This window comes from Bombina bombina, chromosome 3, assembly GCF_027579735.1.
Source record: "Bombina bombina isolate aBomBom1 chromosome 3, aBomBom1.pri, whole genome shotgun sequence".
NCBI classification, from domain to species: Eukaryota; Metazoa; Chordata; class Amphibia; order Anura; family Bombinatoridae; genus Bombina; species Bombina bombina.
The window spans coordinates 855,045,272-855,067,799 of NC_069501.1; the positions used below are offsets into that span (position 1 = coordinate 855,045,272).

Genomic DNA, 22,528 nt, shown 5'->3' on the forward strand with positions numbered 1-22,528 from the left:
ATTAAGTCAATTTCTCCTCCTTGGACTTTGAATTTGGTTCTGGGGGCTCTTCAAGCTCCTCTGTTTGAACCTATGCATTCGCTGGACATTAAATTACTTTCTTGGAAAGTTTTGTTTCTTTTGGCCATCTCTTCTGCTAGAAGAGTTTCTGAATTATCTGCTCTTTCTTGTGAGTCTCCTTTTCTGATTTTTCATCAGGATAAGGCGGTGTTGCGAACTTCTTTTAAATTTTTACCTAAGGTTGTGAATTCTATCAACATTAGTAGAGAAATTGTGGTTCCTTCATTGTGTCCTAATCCTAAGAATTCTAAGGAAAGATCGTTGCATTCTTTGGATGTAGTTAGAGCTTTGAAATATTATGATGAAGCTACTAAAAATTTCCGAAATACTTCTAGTCTATTTGTTATCTTTTCCGGTTCTAGGAAAGGTCAGAAGGCCTCTGCCATTTCTTCGGCGTCTTGGTTAAAGTCTTTGATTCATCATGTTTATGTCGAGTCGGGTAAAACTCCGCCTCAAAGGATTACAGCTCATTCTACTAGGTCAGTTTCTATTTCCTGGGCGTTTAGGAATGAAGCTTCGGTTGATCAGATTTGCAAAGCAGCAACTTGGTCTTCTTTGCATACTTTTACTAAATTCTACCATTTTGATGTGTTTTCTTCTTCTGAAGCAGTTTTTGGTAGAAAAGTACTTCAGGCAGCTGTTTCAGTTTGATTCTTGTGCTTTTAATTTCAGTTTTTTTCATTATGAGATTTAAACTTTGTTTTGGGTGTGGATTATTTTCAGCGGAATTGGCTGTCTTTATTTTATCCCTCCCTCTCTAGTGACTCTTGCGTGGAAGATCCACATCTTGGGTATTCATTATCCCATACGTCACTAGCTCATGGACTCTTGCTAATTACATGAAAGAAAACATAATTTATGTAAGAACTTACCTGATAAATTCATTTCTTTCATATTAGCAAGAGTCCATGAGGCCCACCCTTTTTTGTGGTGGTTATGATTTTTTTGTATAAAGCACAATTATTCCAATTCCTTATTTTTTATGCTTTCGCACTTTTTTCTTATCACCCCACTTCTTGGCTATGCGTTAAACTGATTTGTGGGTGTGGTGAGGTGTGTATTTATAGGCATTTTGAGGTTTGGGAAACTTTGCCCCTCCTGGTAGGAATGTATATCCCATACGTCACTAGCTCATGGACTCTTGCTAATATGAAAGAAATGAATTTATCAGGTAAGTTCTTACATAAATTGTTATTTATTTAAAAAATACAATGCTCATAAGAAAGCCTCAAGTAGTAACCAAATTGGGCCTCACCATATAATTACTTGCAACATAGCAAAAAGTACCCTCGCAAGTTATAGGCGATTTAGGGGAAGAATTATATCTCAATATTTAAAGAGCTAATCTTTAATTGTTAATTTGCTCTTGATCCTCCTCGTCCTCAATCCCAGATATTCTGTATTTATTTACTTTAAGGGCCCAAGAGTGGCCTGTGTATCGATTGGGGTTGGGACTTGTACCAGTTTTAGTTGCCATAAGTTTTGCTTTAAAGTAATATTGTATACCCTCCAATCTAGTACAATATCTTTCAAATTAGACAGTGGTCTACTACTCTCAGTAACCTAGTTGAAAGTATCACCCTATTAGGCAGAGTATTATTATAATGGAGTACTACAGTCATCATTTTATTTCCTACATACTACAACATGTTTGATAACATTCTAATTTTTTACTATACCTAGATTATCATTATATAAGGTGTATAAGCTTTTTGGGATATTGTTATTATGTAAAGTTAAATATGTTTAAATATAGAAAAAAAAGAGGTAACTTGTTATGATCATTTTACTTTGTTTATTTATACAATTTGTGAGATGGAGACTTGACTGTAGAATTCTTCTATCAAATAGACATGGGGTAGAAGGGGTACTGATATGCTCTTTCGATATCTATGTATTATTGTCATATGTATAAAAGGTAACTTATGTTCAAAATGTGTCAAAATGATCTAGATTGTATGCTGTTAATACACCTCAATAAAAAAACTTTGATTAAAAAAAAAAAAAAAAATACAGTGTGTATATAAATATTTCAACTATTTAAGACATGGTTGTATAACCTTTCATTTCTAAGTGGTAGTGAAGATCCTGTTTCAAATTTTCCGTAACAAAATGTCAGTTACACAGAAAGTCTTTTTACGTGTGCAGCTTTTCCCCAAAAAATTTATTAGAGATATAACCCTTTTTTCTACACACCCCAGTATATTATTTTGTACTTATACTTTTTATTGTTATTAACTTTATAATAAAGATTGTTTAATATACCATAGATTATTATTGGTTAGGAAGTGTGCACTAAACCCCCTCTTTTGCTATTTTTCCTAATTTCGTCTCTCTCCTAAAAATGCATGTTAATTTTAATTAGCCCTCTGAGTTGAGTAATTGTGAGTTTTCTTCCTAATGGGATAGAGTCCACAGCCGCATTCATTACTTATGGGAAAATAAGAACCTGGCCACCAGGAGGAGGCAAAGACCCACCAGCCAAAGGCTTAAATACTCCTCCCACTTCCCCTATCCCCCAGTCATTCTTTGCCTTTCATCCCAGGAGGTTGGCAGAGAAGTGTCAGAAGTTTGTTTTATTTTATTTTTTTCCATTTGTTCTACTTTTATTTCATTTTAATATGTCTCTTATGGAGGGTGCTACCCTTCGACATGGGACAGGAGTTTTAAGTAGTCCTGTTAGTCTCTCGTGGAGGGCCTGGGCGAAAATTTGAGTCCAGAGATGCAGTGGGAGCTTTCCCTGCGACACCATCACGACTCGTTATAACAGCTCCTTTCAGCACTTGGCGTTGTCGAACATCGCTTCGCTACCTGCTGTCTTCTCTCAAGTCCATGACAGAGGCGCTACCACTATTCGTCACACTTGAAGGGCCGTGTTCCTGTTCCACGGCGTAGATTCCGGTAAGATTGTTTCATTTTATTACATTGTATTTAATGTGATTTATTATGACAGTATAGTATTGGCCTTGCTGAGGCACCTTCAGTACAGATCTCGGAATCAAGGTATATGTCCTCCTTAGGGTTGTTTGGTGAACGGGGAAGGGGTCTCTTATGTTTCTTATGTGATTCAACCTGCATTGGGTATGTGTGTACGGGCTCTGAGGCTGAGACAAGTAGCGTTACACTATGCAGTACATAGTGACTTTTTTCTGGGCTTGTGAATGCAGGTGTAGGACTAAAAAGCTTTGGGTTATGGGTGTATGCCTGTTTGTGTAGTCTTGCATATTATTTTATGTGGGCCTAGTTTTTCCGCCTTTCGGTGCGTACTTTTTGGATCTTGCGGGTCATCTGCTGACCACGCGTGTTTACACTTGGGTGGGGTTCTTCCCTTTCCACATTCCTGACCGAGTGGCGACGGAGGAAATGAGTTTGCTCCGCTGAGGTCTGGTCATAGGAGGTGGTGAGTGCCCCAGCCATTGTTTGACAGGTGCCACTTGTTTGTTTTTTGTTTTCCAATATTAGCGTTTATATTAGTTCTAGCCATGGAGGATTCTAATGCCGGGACTATTGTCATTTCAGATGATGAGTCGTCCTCGGACGAGGACTGTTGTTTAGCCCCATTTTCGCAAGTCTACCACTCTTGTCTCTTGTGCCTGCATAGCTTGCCAGGTCCCTCAGGCACGGGGGACCTTGGATCTGCTGAGCCTTCGGGGGCTCTGTTCTTTAGGAGGCACCTTCCTAATCGCAAACTCCTTTTGTTTTCGCAGGTGACCCTGACTTTGATGTCTCCTCTGCGCAAGGTGGATTGTTTCCTCCGGAGATGGCAGGACATTTTCATTTTAATATTTTATTGGCGCTGATTTGTCTGCATGATCCCGAGGTTTCCTTGCAGTTATGTGCCTGCCTGCGTATCCCAGATGTTCAGACCGTGAATGGCACTATAATATTCCTCCCGGGGGTGATTGTTCCCCCATGTTGTGCGTTTCGTTATAGGATTGTGTGGCTGCGTGTCCTACTAAGACGTCTTTTTGATTTGTTAGGGGATCCTCTCCTTTTTCGTCTGGGGACTTCTCAGTTCTCACACAGTTCTTCGGAATAGATGATGGAGTTAATTTAACTCCGGTCGGTCTATTATGAGCTTTCCCAGCTTCTTTTTCTGAGGGTTCCAGTCTCTGTTTGGCAGGTCCAGCGGTGACATAGTTCCTTCTGGCGGATGCCTTCGGATGCCCTTGTTTATTTTATCCAAGTCGGATTTTTGTTTTCCTATTGGAATTCTGGGATTGATTCATCCGGAGTTGGTGTGTGCACTGTTAATTGTTAGTGACGCATGTTGCGCCTTTGTTGTCTGTTTTTATAAACTACACTTACATCGCGACCTTTGGTTCTGGATGTCAGGAGCGCTTGGGCTGGCCGTGTCATTCTGCTCCAGAGTCATGGGCCGGGGGAGTTCCACTGCGTCCCTTCGCATCCTCGGCCTGAGGGGTGAGGTCCTTGCTGCTGTGTGCGGTTCTGGCCTTTTGGGTTGCCCTTGGTGGCTCTTCTAGAGACTAGGTGCTGTTGGATGGCTAGTATAGGTCGGGTCATGCTGAGGTGGCTACTTACTCCTACCTCCTGGTGTTCTCCGGGATTGTTTCTACCGCCCCTTAGGGGTCAGGAACCAAAGTGGTCTTGTGACTGCTGTTCCAGGGTTTTTTGTCTTGGACTCGGGCTGCGTGTTTTATCGCAGTATATATCCTCTGTCCTTCTGTGCTTGCTGTTCAAGGTCTTCCTTTTCCTCGATGAGTAATTCTGACGGCTTGTTGGTCCGGTTTGAGGCGTGTGGCCTTGGGTTCTGACTAGTGGAGTCTGACCCCTTCTTCTAGGATCTCATTATAGGTTTGGGAGGGGAGTCTGTGGTTCTGTCAGTCCAAGTTCTGGCTATCTCTCCTTGTCCCTGTTATCCCCTTGGGTGTTAGGGGTTGGGTCAGGATGGGTTCCATTGTTTTCCTTGGGGAACTTGGAATTTTTGGCAGATTGGGTACCTGTGGTGAGGTCAGGCTTCTGGGCCTTCCTTTCTTAGGTGCTAGTTGCCCTATTGTCCTCATTCGTCTAGCCTGTTTTACCTTTCCCTTTCTAGTCTCTGCATTTTGCGTAACTTTGCTCGGCATATGGTGGTTGCAAGTTAGTTGCCTTGCTGCCGGTGTTGTGAGGGCTTGAGAGGCTGTTTCTCATAGATTTTATTCCTTTTTTTGGTTGGGCTCTGGATGGTCTGTCTGACCTTTCTCCTATGGTCTGTGGCATACTTTCCTGGAGGGGGGTGCCTTTTGGGTTTGCCGCATATCTGCTCTTTGAGGCGTTCAGTGCCTGTGCATTCATCGGCTAGATGGTTTAGGTGTCTTGGGGACACGTCCTATAGTCTTTTCATCTTGGGACTCTGGTTCCCTGTGGAAGGAAGGGTCACATTGGTGCTTATTGTTTTTTCAGTGAATACATCTTGTTAATTCGTATGCTCGACTTAGATCTAGCCATTTTATAGCTCCTTCAGATCGAGGTTCGATTCCGACTGGTTTCTCTACACTAATGTTGCATGTGGACTCGCCCTTTGGGAATTCGCGTTCTCCGGCTTGGAATTATCCCTGGGTTCTGGTTGTTTCTTTTTTCTCCAACGCGTGCCTGGTTGATTTTCTCTCCCTCTCCTTGTGAGGGTCTGGGGCTTTATGTCAGCTGTAAGAACCTGTTGGTTAGCTTCGCTACCTAGCGAGCGGTGGATTTGCAATTTGGCTCTGCTGATGCTGTTGCACCTTGGTTGCTAACAAACTTTATGAGTCCATTAGTGGAGTTTCTTTGCTCCCTCTGGAGATGGGGGATCCTTAGGGATTTCTCGGTTGTCGAGAGGATTGGTCTCGGATGAGTTTCTGTTGCTCTGCGGCCTATAGGGGTGTTGTGTTGGTCTACACCATCTAGGTTGCAAAGGAGCGTGATGTTTTGTATTCCTTCTGGGGCGGCTGTGCTTGCTCTCTCACGCCTTTAGCATGATCATCTTTTTATCGATCTTCTCCAGCTGCGGAAGTTTTTCCTAGCTTGTGAGACATCCTCAGTCTATTGTGGCCTGGGGGTGGGTCTTGGTTGTGGTAAGGGATTTTCCCTTTGAGATTCTGATCGGTGGTTGTCGCTCGTCCACGCTGTGTAGCGCTTTATGCGTCCGCCGGTCCTTAGGTTTCTTTGGTTTCTCTATGGTAATTTTTCCGTTTGCTGCTGCTGTCTTTCTCTGTCCTGACATTTGTACAGGTGAGCCTAGCGAGTGGATCTTGGTTGTCTTCTTGAAGACCTGAGTTGGTCTTTCTGTCCTATTAGTCGGGTCCCCTTGTTGTTTTCAGGGGCTGTGACTGGTTTGTGGCCCCTGAGAGTGGGGTCTTCAAGGCTTGTGTATCGGTTGCATCTACTCATGGTAACTGTTCAGGTCCTTTGGACTGTCGGTGACTTTGCGTCCCCGGGGTTGTTTTGTGTTTTTATTTCAATAATGTTGCTCCCGGTTTTCGGACGAAACGGGATTATGTTTTCTGGGAATATGTTTTTTGGTAGGTGCCTTCATTGGTCCGCCTCTTACCCTCCCGTCTTGGCATTCTGTGTCCTCTTTGGCTTGGGTATAAATTTCCCATAAGTAATGAATGCGGCTGTGGACTCTTTCCCATTAGGAAGAAGAAAAACATACATTATGCTTACCTGATCATTTTCTTTTCTTACATGGGAAAGAGTCCACAGCCCCCGCCCGTTTTGGAGGCGTTGTTGTTGTTTCATCTTCTGGCACCTTCTCACCTTGATGCTTCTTCCACTGTTCCTTGTTCCTCGGCTGAATGACTGGGGGATAGGGGAAGTGGGAGGAGTATTTATGCCTTTGGCTGATGGGTCTTTGCCTCCTCCTGGTGGCCAGGTTCTTATTTTCCCATAAGTAATGAATACGGCTGTAGACTCTTTCCCATGGATAAAAAGAAAATTTTCAAGTAAGCATAATTTATGTTTTTTGTTAGTAGAGGCGTTAAAAGTAAATGGTGTTCTTACATTTCTTGACATTGTCATGTTTGTATAATCAACTGAAAATTCTTTCTGCTTTGTGTCGCACAGGAGGTATTGATGGAGTTATTGGAGCAGTGTGCAGATGGACTGTGGAAAGCAGAGCGCTATGAGCTAATTGCAGACATCTATAAACTCATCATTCCCATTTATGAAAAACGCAGGGATTTTGAGGTAATGCTTCTGCTTACATAGATAACAAGGGACTGAATGTAATTTTCTTACGTTTTTTATTTTAGGCCAGATGTAATATAATTAGATAGATGCTGAGAGGCCTCCTAAACTACTTGCTAGGCTAAAATAGCATGGCAATAGTCCTTTATAAACGGGTATATAGAACTCCAGTCGTCGAAGATACAATGCATAAGCTATATGTCTCACAGTGTCTGAGTTCCCCCTCTGGGAAAAGCTACTCCATCCCCCCCAAGCTTTTTCCCACCACTTTTGCCCAGTGCAACATGACTTTTTAAGAAGGTTATAAAACACAAAGTTCTGTAACCAATTAGCTCTGCTTGGTTGCAAAGTGTACCAGGCACAAAAGAAAATAGATGCAAAGTTACATCCCAGAAGCAATGTGGAGTTCTTCTGAGTTAAAATGCCCTTAGAAACCTATTTACTATATCCAATGACAAGTTAAGCCTTGTTCACACGCAGACTAAAAAACATTTTGTAATAAAACGTATTCTTTCTATTCAGCATAGATCATGCAATAGTGATCACAGGTGGCTAATGTTCTACGATTCTGTTGCATTCATAAAGCTATAGGTATACTTTGGTAGAACCACATTACTATCTAGTTTGCGAGTATTCCCTGATTGTTTCTTATTAGGAAATTCTCCAGAGTACTCAAGTCATATTGGATACATTGAGTAGTAAGATTAATGCTTTCTCTGGGGGCTATAATGAATAGAGCGTAAAATGACACATTAATTACTTTGAGGATTTGACAGTTGTGAAAATGCAGTAACACTCACTGAGGAATAGAAAGAAACATAAGGAGCCATTTTAAATTTACCACAGGGACCTTCAAATTACAATAGTGTTGTATTAACAATAAAATGTGGTTTATAAAAAAAATACAATAGGTTGGAGCTTTAGGGGCATATGATTTGTATTTTAATAAATAGTGTTTACACTGTAAAAACTAAATGCTTGTTCTTACTAATGGCAGTACAATTTTACTTAGGACAAATAGAATGATCATTATAAGATGTAATTGTGGTGAAATAATTTCTGTGTGGTGCTTATTTTGTAGTAATGGACATATTGTATTTGTAAAAGTATTATGTGTACTTCATTGACCATTTATTTTCAGAGACTTGCTCATTTGTATGATACATTACATCGGGCATACAGCAAAGTCACTGAAGTGATGCACACAGGCAGGAGGCTTCTGGGAACCTACTTTAGAGTGGCCTTTTTTGGACAAGTAAGTTTTTTTTCATGTTATAAATACTGTGTTTGTTTTTAAACCATGATATTCCTGGTATGTCTTGATTTTTTTTCTTTTATATTTGTATCTTTTAAATTTTTATTTTTTATTTACTTCCCACTTTTGTGAAAAGGCAGCGGTAAGTTGTATTTCAGGCTTCACAGATCAATTTTAAGCAATTTTGTTTTGGTCCATAAGTGTGGTTTGCAAGTATGATATGAGCACCTTTTGCATTTCTTGCCGTAACGCTAAATTTTCCACACATTCTTCAGTGTTAGGATAAATAGTCCATCTGCTGAGGTTGAATCATATCACCAATTTGCTGTATATGTTTTTAATGCATGAAGTGTGAACTGAAATGGCTGCTTATTGATGTGCCAATTAGTAGATCATAGTGAGCTATTCACAGGCTAAATCCGTACATGCTCACGTTCGCTGTATGCGATTCAGCTTTTTTGTCAAGGCTTCCCATTCAAACTGTGAAACTTTTGCATTTGGAGAAGTGTATGCAGCTTGTGTCTGCACCAGTCACATTAACTATCATTTTATCCTTTGTATTCCTTTTTTATAATTTTATAGCAATACCAGTTTACAGACAGTGAAACCGATGTGGAGGTAACTACAATAAATAACTAAAAAGCAAACAATGCAATAAATAGTCATTGCATTGCTGCTTTTGGTTTGATGTGGATTCTAAAATTCCCAACATTGCATTTCTTCATTGTGTTCTGTTCTTTTCACCACATTTCTACTTCATGAGGAGTGTGTTTTGTGGTTGGTTTTATCACACTAAGCTTTATGTATACCCTGTCTTTTTGGACATTTATATTGTCACTAGCAGGTGTCATGGTATTTAGTTTGTACTGTAATAGCATACATGTGTGCATTGTATCATGGCCAACTCATGCATGTAACACTTGTCAGACTCCTGTTGTGTGTTTTTTCTATTTACTTCGTTATGTAGCTATGCTGAATAAACAATTAAACACTGTCAAACAAAACAGTTTGTTTTCCTGAACATCAAAAATGATTATTTTTTTATTCATGCAATTTTTAAAAGGACAGTATACTTTTTGTAATTTAAATACTATTTGCAAGGCACAGAAAAGTAATATTTTACCTTGAGAAATCTGTTGAAGATTTGTAGCCACCAATAAACCAACTTAGTTAATTCATGTTTTCATCAGTGAGCAGTACAGCGAGTGAAAAGGCTGCCGCCACCCCATTTCCCTACTGCTATGCTTGCTCCTTTTTCGTCAGTCTGCCTGGTTTACATCACTCCTCTTTCAGGAAGCTGAACAGACAAAGAGAAGGAGCATGCACAGTATAAAGTCAAGGGTGCAATTGTGGCCTTCCAATAGGCTGTACAGGTCTCTGCTTAACCCCTTAATGACCACAACACTTTTCCATTTTCTGTCCGTTTGGGACCAAGGCTATTTTTAAATTTTTGCTGTGTTTGTGTTTAGCTGTAATTTTCCTCTTACTCATTTACCGTACCCACACATATTATATATCGTTTTTCTCGCCATTAAATGGACTTTCTAAAGATACCATTATTTTCATCATATCTTATAATTTACTATAAAAAAAATTATAAAATCTGAGGAAAAATTGAAAAAAACACACTTTTTCTAACTTTGACCCCCAAAATCTGTTACACATCTACAATCACCAAAACACACCCATGCTAAATAGTTTCTAAATTTTGTCCTGAGTTTAGAAATACCCAATGTTTACATGTTCTTTGCTTTTTTTGCAAGTTATAGGGCAATAAGTACAAAGTAGCACTTTGCTATTTCCAAACCACTTTTTTTCAAAATTAGCGCTAGTTACATTGGGACACTGATATCTGTCAGGAATCCCTGAATATCCCTTGACATGTATATATATTTTTTTTAGTAGACATCCCAAAGTATTGATCTAGGCCAATTTTGGTATATTTCATACCACCATTTCACCGCCAAATGCGATCAAATAACAAAAATTGTTCACTTTTTCACAAATTTTTTCACAAACTTTCGGTTTCTCACTGAAATTATTTATAAACAGCTTGTGCAATTATGGCATAAATGGTTGTAAATTCTTCTCTGGGATCCCCTTTGTTCAGAAATAGCAGACATATATGGCTTTGGCTTTGCTTTTTGGTAATTAGAAGGCTGCTAAATGCCACTGCGCACCACACGTGTATTATGCCCAGCAGTTAAGGGGTTAATTAGGGAGCTTTTAGGGAGCTTGTAGGGTTAATTTTAGCTTTAGTGTAGTGTAGTAGACAACCCCAAGTATTGATCTAGGCCTATTTTGGTATATTTCATGCTACCATTTCACCGCCAAATGCGATCAAATTAAAAAAAACGTTAAATTTTTCACAATTTTAGGTTTCTCACTGAAATTATTTACAAACAGCTTGTGCAATTATGGCACAAATGGTTGTAAATGCTTCTCTGGGATCCCCTTTGTTCAGAAATAGCAGACATATATGACTTTGGCGTTGCTTTCTGGTAATTAGAAGGCCGCTAAATGCTGCTCCGCCTCACACGTGTATTATGGCTAGCAGTGAAGTGGTTAATTAGGGAGTTTGTAAGGAGCGTGCAGGGTTAATTTTAGCTTTAGTGTAGAGATCAGCCTCCCACCTGACACATCCCACCCCCTGATCCCTCCCAAACAGCTCCCTTCCCTCCCCCACCCCACAATTGTCCCCGCCATCTTAAGTACTGGCAGAAAGTCTGCCAGTACTAAAATAAAAGGGTTTTTAAAAAAAATAATAATAATTTTTTAGCATATTTACATATGCTACTGTGTAGGATCCCCCCCTTAGCCCCCAACCTCCCTGATCCCCCCCAAAATCGCTCTCTAACCCTCCCCCTCTGCCTTATTGGGGGCCATCTTGGGTACTGGCAGCTATCTGCCAGTACCCAGTTTGCAAAAAAATATGTGTTTTTTTTTTATTTTTTGGCCGTTTTTTCTGTAGTGTAGCTTCCCCCCCCCCCCCACAGACCAACCCCCACCACCTAACTGATGTGTTTGTTTTAAAAATTATTTGTTTATTTTTCAAGCCTTTTTTTTCATTTTTCAACACTTTTTTTTCTCTAGTGTAGCGGTTCCCACCTGCTCCCTCCCCGTGCACGCGCCCGCCCCCCCGTGCAATTACGCGCGCCCCCGGGCATCCCCGCCCACGATCCCGCCCCCCCTCCAGATCAGAAGGGCCATCGATGGCCGCCACCCGCCTCCCATGCCGGCTCCCACCCACCAACGAACAGAGCCACCGATCTCCAGTGCAGAGAGGGCCACAGAGTGGCTCTCTCTGCACCGGATGGCTGAAAAATGTTATTGCAGGATGCCTCAATATCGAGGCATCCTGCAATAACCGGAAAGCAGCTGGAAGTGATCAGGATCGCTTCCAGCTGCTTTCCAGACCGAGGACGTGCAGGGTACGTTCTCAGGCGTTAACTGCCTTTTTTTTGAGGACGTACCCTGCACGTCCTTGGTCATTAAGGGGTTAAGATATTTTTAAAAACTGTGCCAGATTGTGGTCAGTCTGGGGAGCCTTCTAGGATCAAATTGTAAATTTGAAATTTGTATTCACTTTAGCATTAATGATTTGCGTTAGTTACTTGCAGATTTCCTTGCAGAAAGTGTTTTAATTACTTATTTAAAAAAAAATACTGTTCCTTTAACGGGAAGTAGTTTTATCATACAAGAAGCACAAACACAGATATATATATATATATATATATATATATTGTATTTTTTTCTTTACTAAAAGCAATACTTTTTTATGTACAAAACATTTACTTGAGTGAAAATGTTTGACACCCTATTCTTACTTTTCTTTACTATCCAAGGTTGCAGAACTGAGTAGAAGAATTGAGATATTAATCTTAAAGTGAAAGTTAATCCTAGCGTTTTTGAAACGCTAAGATTGTTTTTTTAAACAAAGAGGACTTTCATTCATGAAGTATAAGATACTTCATCCAGAAAGCTCCTTTATTTGTTTCAAGCGATCGCCGCTCTGAGCTACTAAGGAAGCCCACGACAGATCGCTGTTTTGCTAGATAGGTGGCATTTTCACCTCTTAGCCAATAGCCGTGCGGTAAATCCGGCTTGGCGCCCTTGGGAGCCATATTTCCCGCACACTATTTGCTAAGAGGTGAAAACGTCACCTCTTAGCAAAATAAATTTCTGCCGTGGCCTGCCTTAGCAGCTCAGAACGGCGATCCCTTTAAACAAATAAAGGAGCTTTCTACATGAAGTATCTTATACGTCATGAATGAAAGTCCCCTTTATTTGTTTCAATATACGTCATGAATGAAAGTCCCCTTTATTTGTTTCAATAGTCAGTCCAAGCGTTTCACAAACATTAGGGTTGACTTTTACTTTAATTAAAAGTAATCAGTGGGTTTAAAAAAAATTAGAGAGATGTCTTGTTTGGTTTTATGGTGGTCTCAAAAAGTATCACAAACATTAAGCATTCGCTGTTTTTATGTTAAGACCCTTGAAATATATGAAAGTGGTTTGAGGTTATAATTCCTTTAAAATATAAATTATTATTTTTTTTATACACATAACAAAAGAGATTGTGTGTATATATCTGTATTCCTTCATTATCAAGGGCTGATACATGTCATACTTCTGTGTGAAATGTTAAAAGTATTAGCATATTTGCAATACTCCCAGAATAATATTTCTACCTTTTTATTACGTTAGTGCTGTGAAAATTTATTTTCAGCTTGATTACTCTTCAGTTCAGAAAGTCATGTCATATCCTTCACTGCATCCTCTTCATGTGACTCTGTATGTGTTCTTATAATGACTTTTCTATAACTGCCTCAGGGTTTCTTTGAAGATGAAGATGGAAAAGAATACATTTACAAGGAGCCAAAACTAACGCCTCTTTCCGAGATTTCACAACGGCTGCTCAAACTCTACTCTGACAAGTTTGGTTCTGAAAATGTGAAAATGATACAGGATTCAGGCAAGGTAACTATTAGCAACCCAAGTGCTGACCAAAGAAAAATCCCTGTTATGTGGCTCTAACTGGCAAATAATAAAAGGTTAAAGGGAGATGAAGCCCCAAAATTTTCTTTCATGATTCAAATAGAACAGGAGATTTAAATCAACTTCCCAATTTACTTCTGTTATCAATTTTGCTTCATTTTTGTGATATCCTGTATTGAAGGAGCAGCAATGCACTACTGGGAATATGTTGTTTACCTTGGTAAGCCAATAAGAAGAGGCATTTATATGCATCAACCATTCGGCAGCTAGCTCCCAGCTCCTGTGCTCTCCTATGTATACTGTTCAACAAAGGAAACCAAAAGAACGAAGCAAATTAAATAACATAAGTAACTTGGAAAGTTACTTAAAGGGATATTAAACACCAAATAAATGCTAGATAGAATGATGCATTCAAAGAAAAGATTATTCTGAGAATTACATGTAGATGTATTTTTTTTAAAGTTTCATTAGTTGTTTAATTATTGACAAAATAAGTGTAAAGTTTTAGTTTCTATAAAACACAATAGAAAGCTGTCATGTGGTAGCTTAGATTACCTTCTCTACTGTGGCCAATTATAGACCGTTATAAATGAGTCACTAGAGTGTGCAGCGAATGGCTGTGAGGAATATAACAATGTTCTGCACTTCCATTTCTAACAGGTACTGAAAAGCTGTCAGAATGAAATTACAGAAAAAGGGGACAAAAAATAATGAAAGTATATTGCAGAGTTTTTTTTATTTATACAGTTTATCATTTTATATTACAATCTCAAAGTGTTCAATGTCCCTTTAAGATTGTATGCTGTATCTTAAATCATGAAAGAAAATGTTTGGGTTTCCTGTCCCTTTAACTGTAATTATATACAATTTTCTATTTTATTTTAAATTGAATGTATGGTGCAAATTACTTAGTTGCTACATTTTTTTTATGGGTGTTAAATCATTTTGTATTGACTTTTAAAAAAAGGATACATATTCTAAAAAAATAATGCACATATTGTACATACTTACACATAGTGTTATGAATATAGATTGAAATATTCACAAATTATGGGAACATTATTACATAACAAACAGTATAAATAAAGGCAAAAGAAAAGAGCAATAAATGGAAAATATATAAACAATTAAACATGAGTATAACTTGTAAAATACAGCATCAGAACCTTGTCTACTATTGTGCGGGAGACCAAACAGAGAAATCTAAAAAGGAAAAAAACAATGTACCAAAAACAGGCATTCTACATTGAAGGTGGAGAAAAGGAAGCTCTCCAATTATCACACAATTAGTATAGTAGTAATAAGCAGCGTAACCTTCCATAACATAATGTGACAACCAGTATGGAGAGGATAAAAAGCTGAGGGAAGGTGGAGAGTCGGAGCTACATTTCTGTTTGTCCAGTTTCCAGATTGTGATGATTTGTAATAGAATAGCTGTTGTATATACAGTGTAAATGCCTCTTAATGATAATGTGCCATTTCTTCTTTTGTTTCCCAGGTGAATCCTAAAGATTTGGACTCTAAGTATGCTTACATTCAGGTGACTCACGTCACGCCTTATTTTGAAGATAAAGAACTGCAAGAAAGGAAAACAGAATTTGAGAAAAGTCACAATATTCGTCGTTTTGTGTTTGAAATGCCATTTACCCTTTCTGGCAAAAGACAAGGTGGTGTGGAGGAGCAGTGGAAACGGCGCACTATACTGACAGGTAGAGCCACGGGCGCCTCTAGTGATCTGTGATTGTGTGATCCACCTGTCTGTCAAGTATTTTCACCTCATTATTTTGTCCCCTTTAGCAATTCACTGTTTCCCTTATGTGAAGAAGAGAATTCCTGTCATGTATCAGCACCACACAGATCTCAACCCTATTGAGGTAGCCATTGATGAAATGAGTAAGAAAGTGGCAGAACTCAGGCAACTTTGCTCCTCTTCTGAAGTAGATATGATTAAGTTACAGTTAAAGCTGCAGGGCAGTGTCAGCGTACAGGTAAGGGTGGCACTGCATCGTTTGTGTTCTTTCCTGTGTATTAGGAATGTTTTGATTTATAGTTAAAGGGACACTGTACCCAAAAAATTTCTTTCGTGATTCAGATTGAGCATGAAATTTTAAGCAACTTTCTAATTTACTCCTATTATCAAATTGTCTTCATTCTCTTGGTATCTTTATTTGAAATGCAAGTTTAAATGCCGGCCCATTTTTCGTGAACAACCTGGGTTGTCCTTGCTGATTGGTGGATAAATTCATTCAAAAAAGCTTAGATGCCTTCTTTTTTCAAATAATGATAGCAAGAGAACGAATAAAAATTGATAATAGGAGTAAATTAGAAAGTTGCTTAAAATTTCATGCTCAATCTGAATCACAAAAGAAAAAATTTGGGTACAGTGTCCCTTTAAGTCACAGGTAAACTAAACTGACCGTTTACTTTTTGACTGTTTTGTATTACGAAGCTACAGAAATGATGCACTTTAAAGGGACATTGTTTTGCAAACCTTTCATTGGTTATAGCATGTCCTTTTTGCATTAGTGTCCCTTTATATTCTGCAAAGTGGTTAAACACATAGTTAAATCCCTACGTTGGGGCTGCTTAGATGGCTGTAATGTGTTAAGACACATTTGAATATCCCTTTGAATCCATGTGCTTTTATGTGAAATTCAGCATTTTTGTTTAAGTTCTTTATTATGATAGAAATGTACCAGGAGCATTTTTTCTTTAACATTATAGGCCATCTAAACAATCCATCACATTTTCAATAGACAGAATTAGAAATTAATATTAGTTCATCCTTAAATTTTCCCAAATGAATTTGGTACATTTGGATTCTTTACAAAATTATTAATGGAACAGACTAAAATCATTTGGCTTATAATAAATCTATTAAGCCTTCTTAAAGGGATATGAAACCCAATTTCTTTCATGTAATTAGCAAGAGTCCATGAGCTAGTGACGTATGGGATATACATTCCTACCAGGAGGGGCAAAGTTTCCCAAACCTCAAAATGCCTACAAATACACCCCTCACCACACCCACAAATCAGTTTTACAAACTTTGCCTCCTATGGAGGTGGTGAAGTAAGTTTGTGCTAGATTCTACGTTGATATGCGCTCCGCAGCAGGTTGGAGCCCGGTTTTCCTCTCAGCGTGCAGTGAATGTCAGAGGGATGTGAGGAGAGTATTGCCTATTTGAATTCAATGATCTCCTTCTACGGGGTCTATTTCATAGGTTCTCTTTTATCGTTCGTAGAGATTCATCTCTTACCTCCCTTTTCAGATTGACGATATACTCTTATATATATACCATTACCTCTGCTGATTTTCGTTTCAGTACTGGTTTGGCTTTCTACAACATGTAGATGAGTGTCCTGGGGTAAGTAAGTCTTATTTTCTGTGACACTCTAAGCTATGGTTGGGCACTTTTTTATAAAGTTCTAAATATATGTATTCAAACATTTATTTGCCTTGACTCAGGATGTTCAACATTCCTTATTTTCAGACAGTCAGTTTCATATTTGGGATAATGCATTTGAATAAAACAATTTTTTTCTTACCTTAAAATTTGACTTTTCCCTGTGGGCTGTTAGGCTCGCGGGGGCTGAAAATGCTTCATTTTATTGCGTCATTCTGTTTCCGGCGTCATACGTGTCGCCGGAAGTTGCGTCATTTTTTACATTCTTTTGCGTCAAAAATGTTGGCGTTCCGGATGTGGCGTCATTTTTGGCGCCAAAAGCATTTAGGCGCCAAATAATGTGGGCGTCTTATTTGGCGCTAAAAAAATATGGGCGTCACTTTTGTCTCCACATTATTTAAGTCTCATTTTTTATTGCTTCTGGTTGCTAGAAGCTTGTTCACTGGCATTTTTTCCCATTCCTGAAACTGTTATTTAAGGAATTTGATCAATTTTGCTTTATATGTTGTTTTTTCTATTACATATTGCAAGATGTCCCATGTTGAAGCTGAGTCAGAAGATACTTCTGGAAAATCGCTGCCTGGTGCTGGAGCTACCAAAGCTAAGTGTATCTGCTGTAAACTTTTGGTAGCTGTTCCTCCAGCTGTTGTTTGTATTGAATGTCATGACAAACTTGTTAATGCAGATAATATTTCCTTTAGTAAAGTTACATTACCTGTTGCTGTTCCATCAACATCTAATACTCAGAGTGTTCCTGATAACATAATTTTGTTTCTAAATCCATTAAGAAGGCTATGTCTGTTATTCCTCCTTCTAGTAAACGTAAAAAGTCTTTTAAAACTTCTCATTTTTCAGATGAATTTTTAAATGAACATCATCATTCTGATTCTGATAATGGCTCTTCTGGTTCAGAGGATTCTGTCTCAGAGGTTGATGCTGATAAATCTTCATATTTATTTAAAATGGAATTTATTCGTTCTTTACTTAAAGAAGTCCTAATTGCATTAGAAATAGAGGATTCTGGTCCTCTTGATACTAAATCTAAACGTTTAGATAAGGTTTTTAAATCTCCTGTAGTTATTCCAGAAGTTTTTCCTGTTCCTGGTGCTATTTCTGAAGTAATTTCCAGGGAATGGAATAATTTGGGTAATTCATTTACTCCTTCTAAACGTTTTAAGCAATTATATCCTGTGCCATCTGACAGATTAGAATTTTGGGACAAAATCCCTAAGGTTGATGGGGCTGTCTCTACTCTTGCTAAGCGTACTACCATTCCTACGGCAGATGGTACTTCCTTTAAGGATCCTTTAGATAGGAAAATTGAATCCTTTCTAAGAAAAGCTTACTTGTGTTCAGGTAATCTTCTTAGACCTGCTATATCTTTGGCGGATGTTGCTGCAGCTTCAACTTTTTGGTTGGAAGCTTTAGCGCAACAAGTAACAGATCATAATTCTCATAGCATTATTATTCTTCTTCAACATGCTAATAATTTTATTTGTGATGCCATCTTTGATATCATTAGAGTTGATGTCAGGTATATGTCTCTAGCTATTTTAGCTAGAAGAGCTTTATGGCTTAAAACTTGGAATGCTGATATGTCTTCTAAGTTATACTCTGCTTTCCCTTTCTTTCCAGGGTAATAAATTATTTGGTTCTCAGTTGGATTCTATTATCTCAACTGTTACTGGAGGGAAAGGAACTTTTTTACCACAGGATAAAAAATCGAAAGGTAAATTTAGGTCTAATAATCGTTTTCGTTCCTTTCGTCACAACAAGGAACAAAAGCCTGATCCTTCATCCTCAGGAGCGGTATCAGTTTGGAAACCATCTCCAGTCTGGAATAAATCCAAGCCTTTTAGAAAATCAAAGCCAGCTCCTAAGTCCACATGAAGGTGCGGCCCTCATTCCAGCTCAGCTGGTAGGGGGCAGATTACATTTTTTCAAAGGAATTTGGATCAATTCCGTTCACAATCTTTGGATTCAGAATATTGTTTCAGAAGGGTACAGAATTGGCTTCAAGATAAGGCCTCCTGCAAAGAGATTTTTTCTTTCCCGTGTCCCAGTAAATCCAGCGAAGGCTCAAGCATTTCTGAAATGTGTTTCAGATCTAGAGTTGGCTGGAGTAATTATGCCAGTTCCAGTTCTGGAACAGGGGCTGGGGTTTTATTCAAATCTCTTCATTGTACCAAAGAAGGAGAATTCCTTCAGACCAGTTCTGGATCTAAAAATATTGAATCGTTATGTAAGGATACCAACATTCAAAATGGTAACTGTAAGGACTATCCTGCCTTTTGTTCAGCAAGGGCATTATATGTCTACAATAGATTTACAGGATGCATATCTGCATATTCCGATTCATCCAGATCACTATCAGTTTCTGAGATTCTCGTTCCTAGACAAGCATTACCAGTTTGTGGCTCTGCCGTTTGGCCTAGCAACAGCTCCAAGAATTTTTACAAAGGTTCTCAGTGCCCTTCTGTCTGTAATCAGAGAACAGGGTATTGTGGTATTTCCTTATTTGGACGATATCTTGGTACTTGCTCAGTCTTCACATTTAGCAGAATCTCATACGAATCGACTTGTGTTGTTTCTTCAAGATCATGGTTGGAGGATCAATTTACTAAAAAGTTCATTGATTCTTCAGACAAGGGTAACCTTTTTGGGTTTCCAGATAGATTCAGTGTCCATGACTCTGTCTCTGACAGACAAGAGACGTCTAAAATTGATATCAGCTTGTCGAAAACTTCAGTCGCAATCATTCCCTTCGGTAGCCTTATGCATGGAAATTCTAGGTCTTATGACTGCTGCATCGGACGCGATCCCCTTTGCTCGTTTTCACATGCGACCTCTTCAGCTCTGTATGCTGAACCAGTGGTGCAGGGATTACACAAAGATATCTCAATTAATATCTTTAAAACCGATTGTACGACACTCTCTGACGTGGTGGACAGATCACCATCGTTTAGTTCAGGGGGCTTCTTTTGTTCTTCCGACCTGGACTGTAATCTCAACAGATGCAAGTCTTACAGGTTGGGGAGCTGTGTGGGGATCTCTGACGGCACAAGGGGTTTGGGAATCTCAGGAGGTGAGATTACTGATAAATATTTTGGAACTCCGTGCAATTTTCAGAGCTCTTCAGTCTTGGCCTCTTCTAAAGAGAGAATCGTTCATTTGTTTTCAGACAGACAATGTCACAACTGTGGCATACATCAATCATCAAGGAGGGACTCACAGCCCTCTGGCTATGAAAGAAGTATCTCAAATTCTGGTTTGGGCGGAATCCAGCTCCTGTCTAGTTTCTGCGGTTCATATCCCAGGTATAGACAATTGGGAAGCGGATTATCTCAGTCGCCAAACGTTGCATCCGGTTGAATGGTCTCTTCACCCAGAGGTATTTCTTTAGATTGTCCAAATGTGGGGACTTCCAGAAATAGATCTGATGGCCTCTCATCTAAACAAGAAACTTCCCAGGTATCTGTCCAGATCCAGGGATCCTCAAGCGGAAGCAGTGGATGCATTGTCACTTCCTTGGAAGTATCATCCTGCTTATATCTTTCCGCCTCTAGTTCTTCTTCCAAGAGTGATCTCCAAGATTCTGAAGGAATGCTCGTTTGTTCTGCTGATAGCTCCAGCATGGCCTCACAGGTTTTGGTATGCGGATCTTGTCCGGATGGCCTCTTGCCAACTGTGGACTCTTCCGTTAAGACCAGACCTTCTGTCGCAAGGTCCTTTTTTCCATCAGGATCTCAAATCCTTAAATTTAAAGGTATGGAGATTGAACGCTTGATTCTTAGTCAAAGAGGTTTCTCTGACTCTGTGATTAATACTATGTTACAGGCTCGTAAATCTGTATCTAGGGAGATATATTATAGAGTCTGGAAGACTTATATTTCTTGGTGTCTTTCTCATCATTTTTCCTGGCATTCTTTTAGAATTCCGAGAATTTTACAGTTTCTTCAGGATGGTTTGGAGAAAGGTTTGTCTGCAAGTTCATTGAAAGGACAAATCTCTGCTCTTTCTGTTCTTTTTCACAGAAAGATTGCTAATCTTCCTGTTATTCATTGTTTTTTACAAGCTTTGGTTCGTATAAAACCTGTCATTAAGTCAATTTCTCCTCCTTGGAGTTTGAATTTGGTTCTGGGGGCTCTTCAAGCTCCTCCGTTTGAACCTATGCATTCATTGGACATTAAATTACTTTCTTGGAAAGTTTTGTTCCTTTTGGCCATCTCTTCTGCCAGAAGAGTTTCTGAATTATCTGCTCTTTCTTGTGAGTCTCCTTTTCTGATTTTTCATCAGGATAAGGCGGTGTTGCGAACTTCTTTTGAATTTTTACCTAAGGTTGTGAATTCCAACAACATTAGTAGAGAAATTGTGGTTCCTTCATTATGTCCTAATCCTAAGAATTCTAAGGAGAAATCATTGCATTCTTTGGATGTAGTTAGAGCTTTGAAATATTATGTTGAAGCTACTAAGAATTTCCGAAAGACTTCTAGTCTATTTGTTATCTTTTCCGGTTCTAGGAAAGGTCAGAAGGCCTCTGCCATTTCTTTGGCATCTTGGTTGAAATCTTTAATTCATCATGCTTATGTCGAGTCGGGTAAAACTCCGCCTCAAAGGATTACAGCTCATTCTACTAGGTCAGTTTCTACTTCCTGGGCGTTTAGGAATGAAGCTTCGGTTGATCAGATTTGCAAAGCAGCAACTTGGTCTTCTTTGCATACTTTTACTAAATTCTACCATTTTGATGTGTTTTCTTCTTCTGAAGCTGTTTTTGGTAGAAAAGTACTTCAGGCAGCTGTTTCAGTTTGAATCTTCTGCTTATGTTTTCAGTTTTTTTCATTATAAAATTTAATCTTTATTTTGGGTGTGGATTATTTTTCAGCGGAATTGGCTGTCTTTATTTTATCCCTCCCTCTCTAGTGACTCTTGCGTGGAAGATCCACATCTTGGGTAGTCATTATCCCATACGTCACTAGCTCATGGACTCTTGCTAATTACATGAAAGAAAACATAATTTATGTAAGAACTTACCTGATAAATTAATTTCTTTCATATTAGCAAGAGTCCATGAGGCCCACCCTTTTTGTGGTGGTTATGATTTTTTTGTATAAAGCACAATTATTCCAATTCCTTATATTTATGCTTCGCACTTTTTTCTTATCACCCCACTTCTTGGCTATTTGTTAAACTGATTTGTGGGTGTGGTGAGGGGTGTATTTATAGGCATTTTGAGGTTTGGGAAACTTTGCTCCTCCTGGTAGGAATGTATATCCCATACGTCACTAGCTCATGGACTCTTGCTAATATGAAAGAAATGAATTTATCAGGTAAGTTCTTACATAAATGATGTTTTTGTTCTTTTATGATGCAGATAGAGCACGCAATTTTAATCAACTTTCTAATTTACTTCTATTATCAAATTTTCTTTGTTCTGTTAGTATCCTTTGTTGAAAAAAAGCCCATGATCATGCACATGTCTAGAGCACTATATGGCAGTAGTTTTGCAAGAATGTTATCCATTTGCAAGAGCACTAGATGGCGGCACTATTTACTGCCATGTAGTGCTTCAGAAAACCTACCTAGGTATCTTTTCAACAAAGAATTACAATGGGAACAAAGCAAATTTGATCAAATAAATACATTTG

At 38.9% G+C, this 22,528-nt stretch overlaps 1 protein-coding gene across 3 annotated transcripts in view; it reads left to right on the top strand.

The window, feature by feature from the left end:
• Positions 1-22,528, top strand: part of DOCK9 (dedicator of cytokinesis 9) — a 736,189-nt gene that overhangs the window by 683,297 nt on the left and 30,364 nt on the right. For all 3 annotated transcript variants that reach the window (XM_053707819.1, XM_053707821.1, XM_053707820.1), the window contains exons 46-50: positions 7,102-7,224; positions 8,366-8,479; positions 13,313-13,459; positions 14,976-15,186; positions 15,275-15,465. In XM_053707819.1, coding sequence (XP_053563794.1) covers positions 7,102-7,224; positions 8,366-8,479; positions 13,313-13,459; positions 14,976-15,186; positions 15,275-15,465 — 786 coding nt within the window. The remainder of the gene's footprint in view (positions 1-7,101; positions 7,225-8,365; positions 8,480-13,312; positions 13,460-14,975; positions 15,187-15,274; positions 15,466-22,528) is intronic.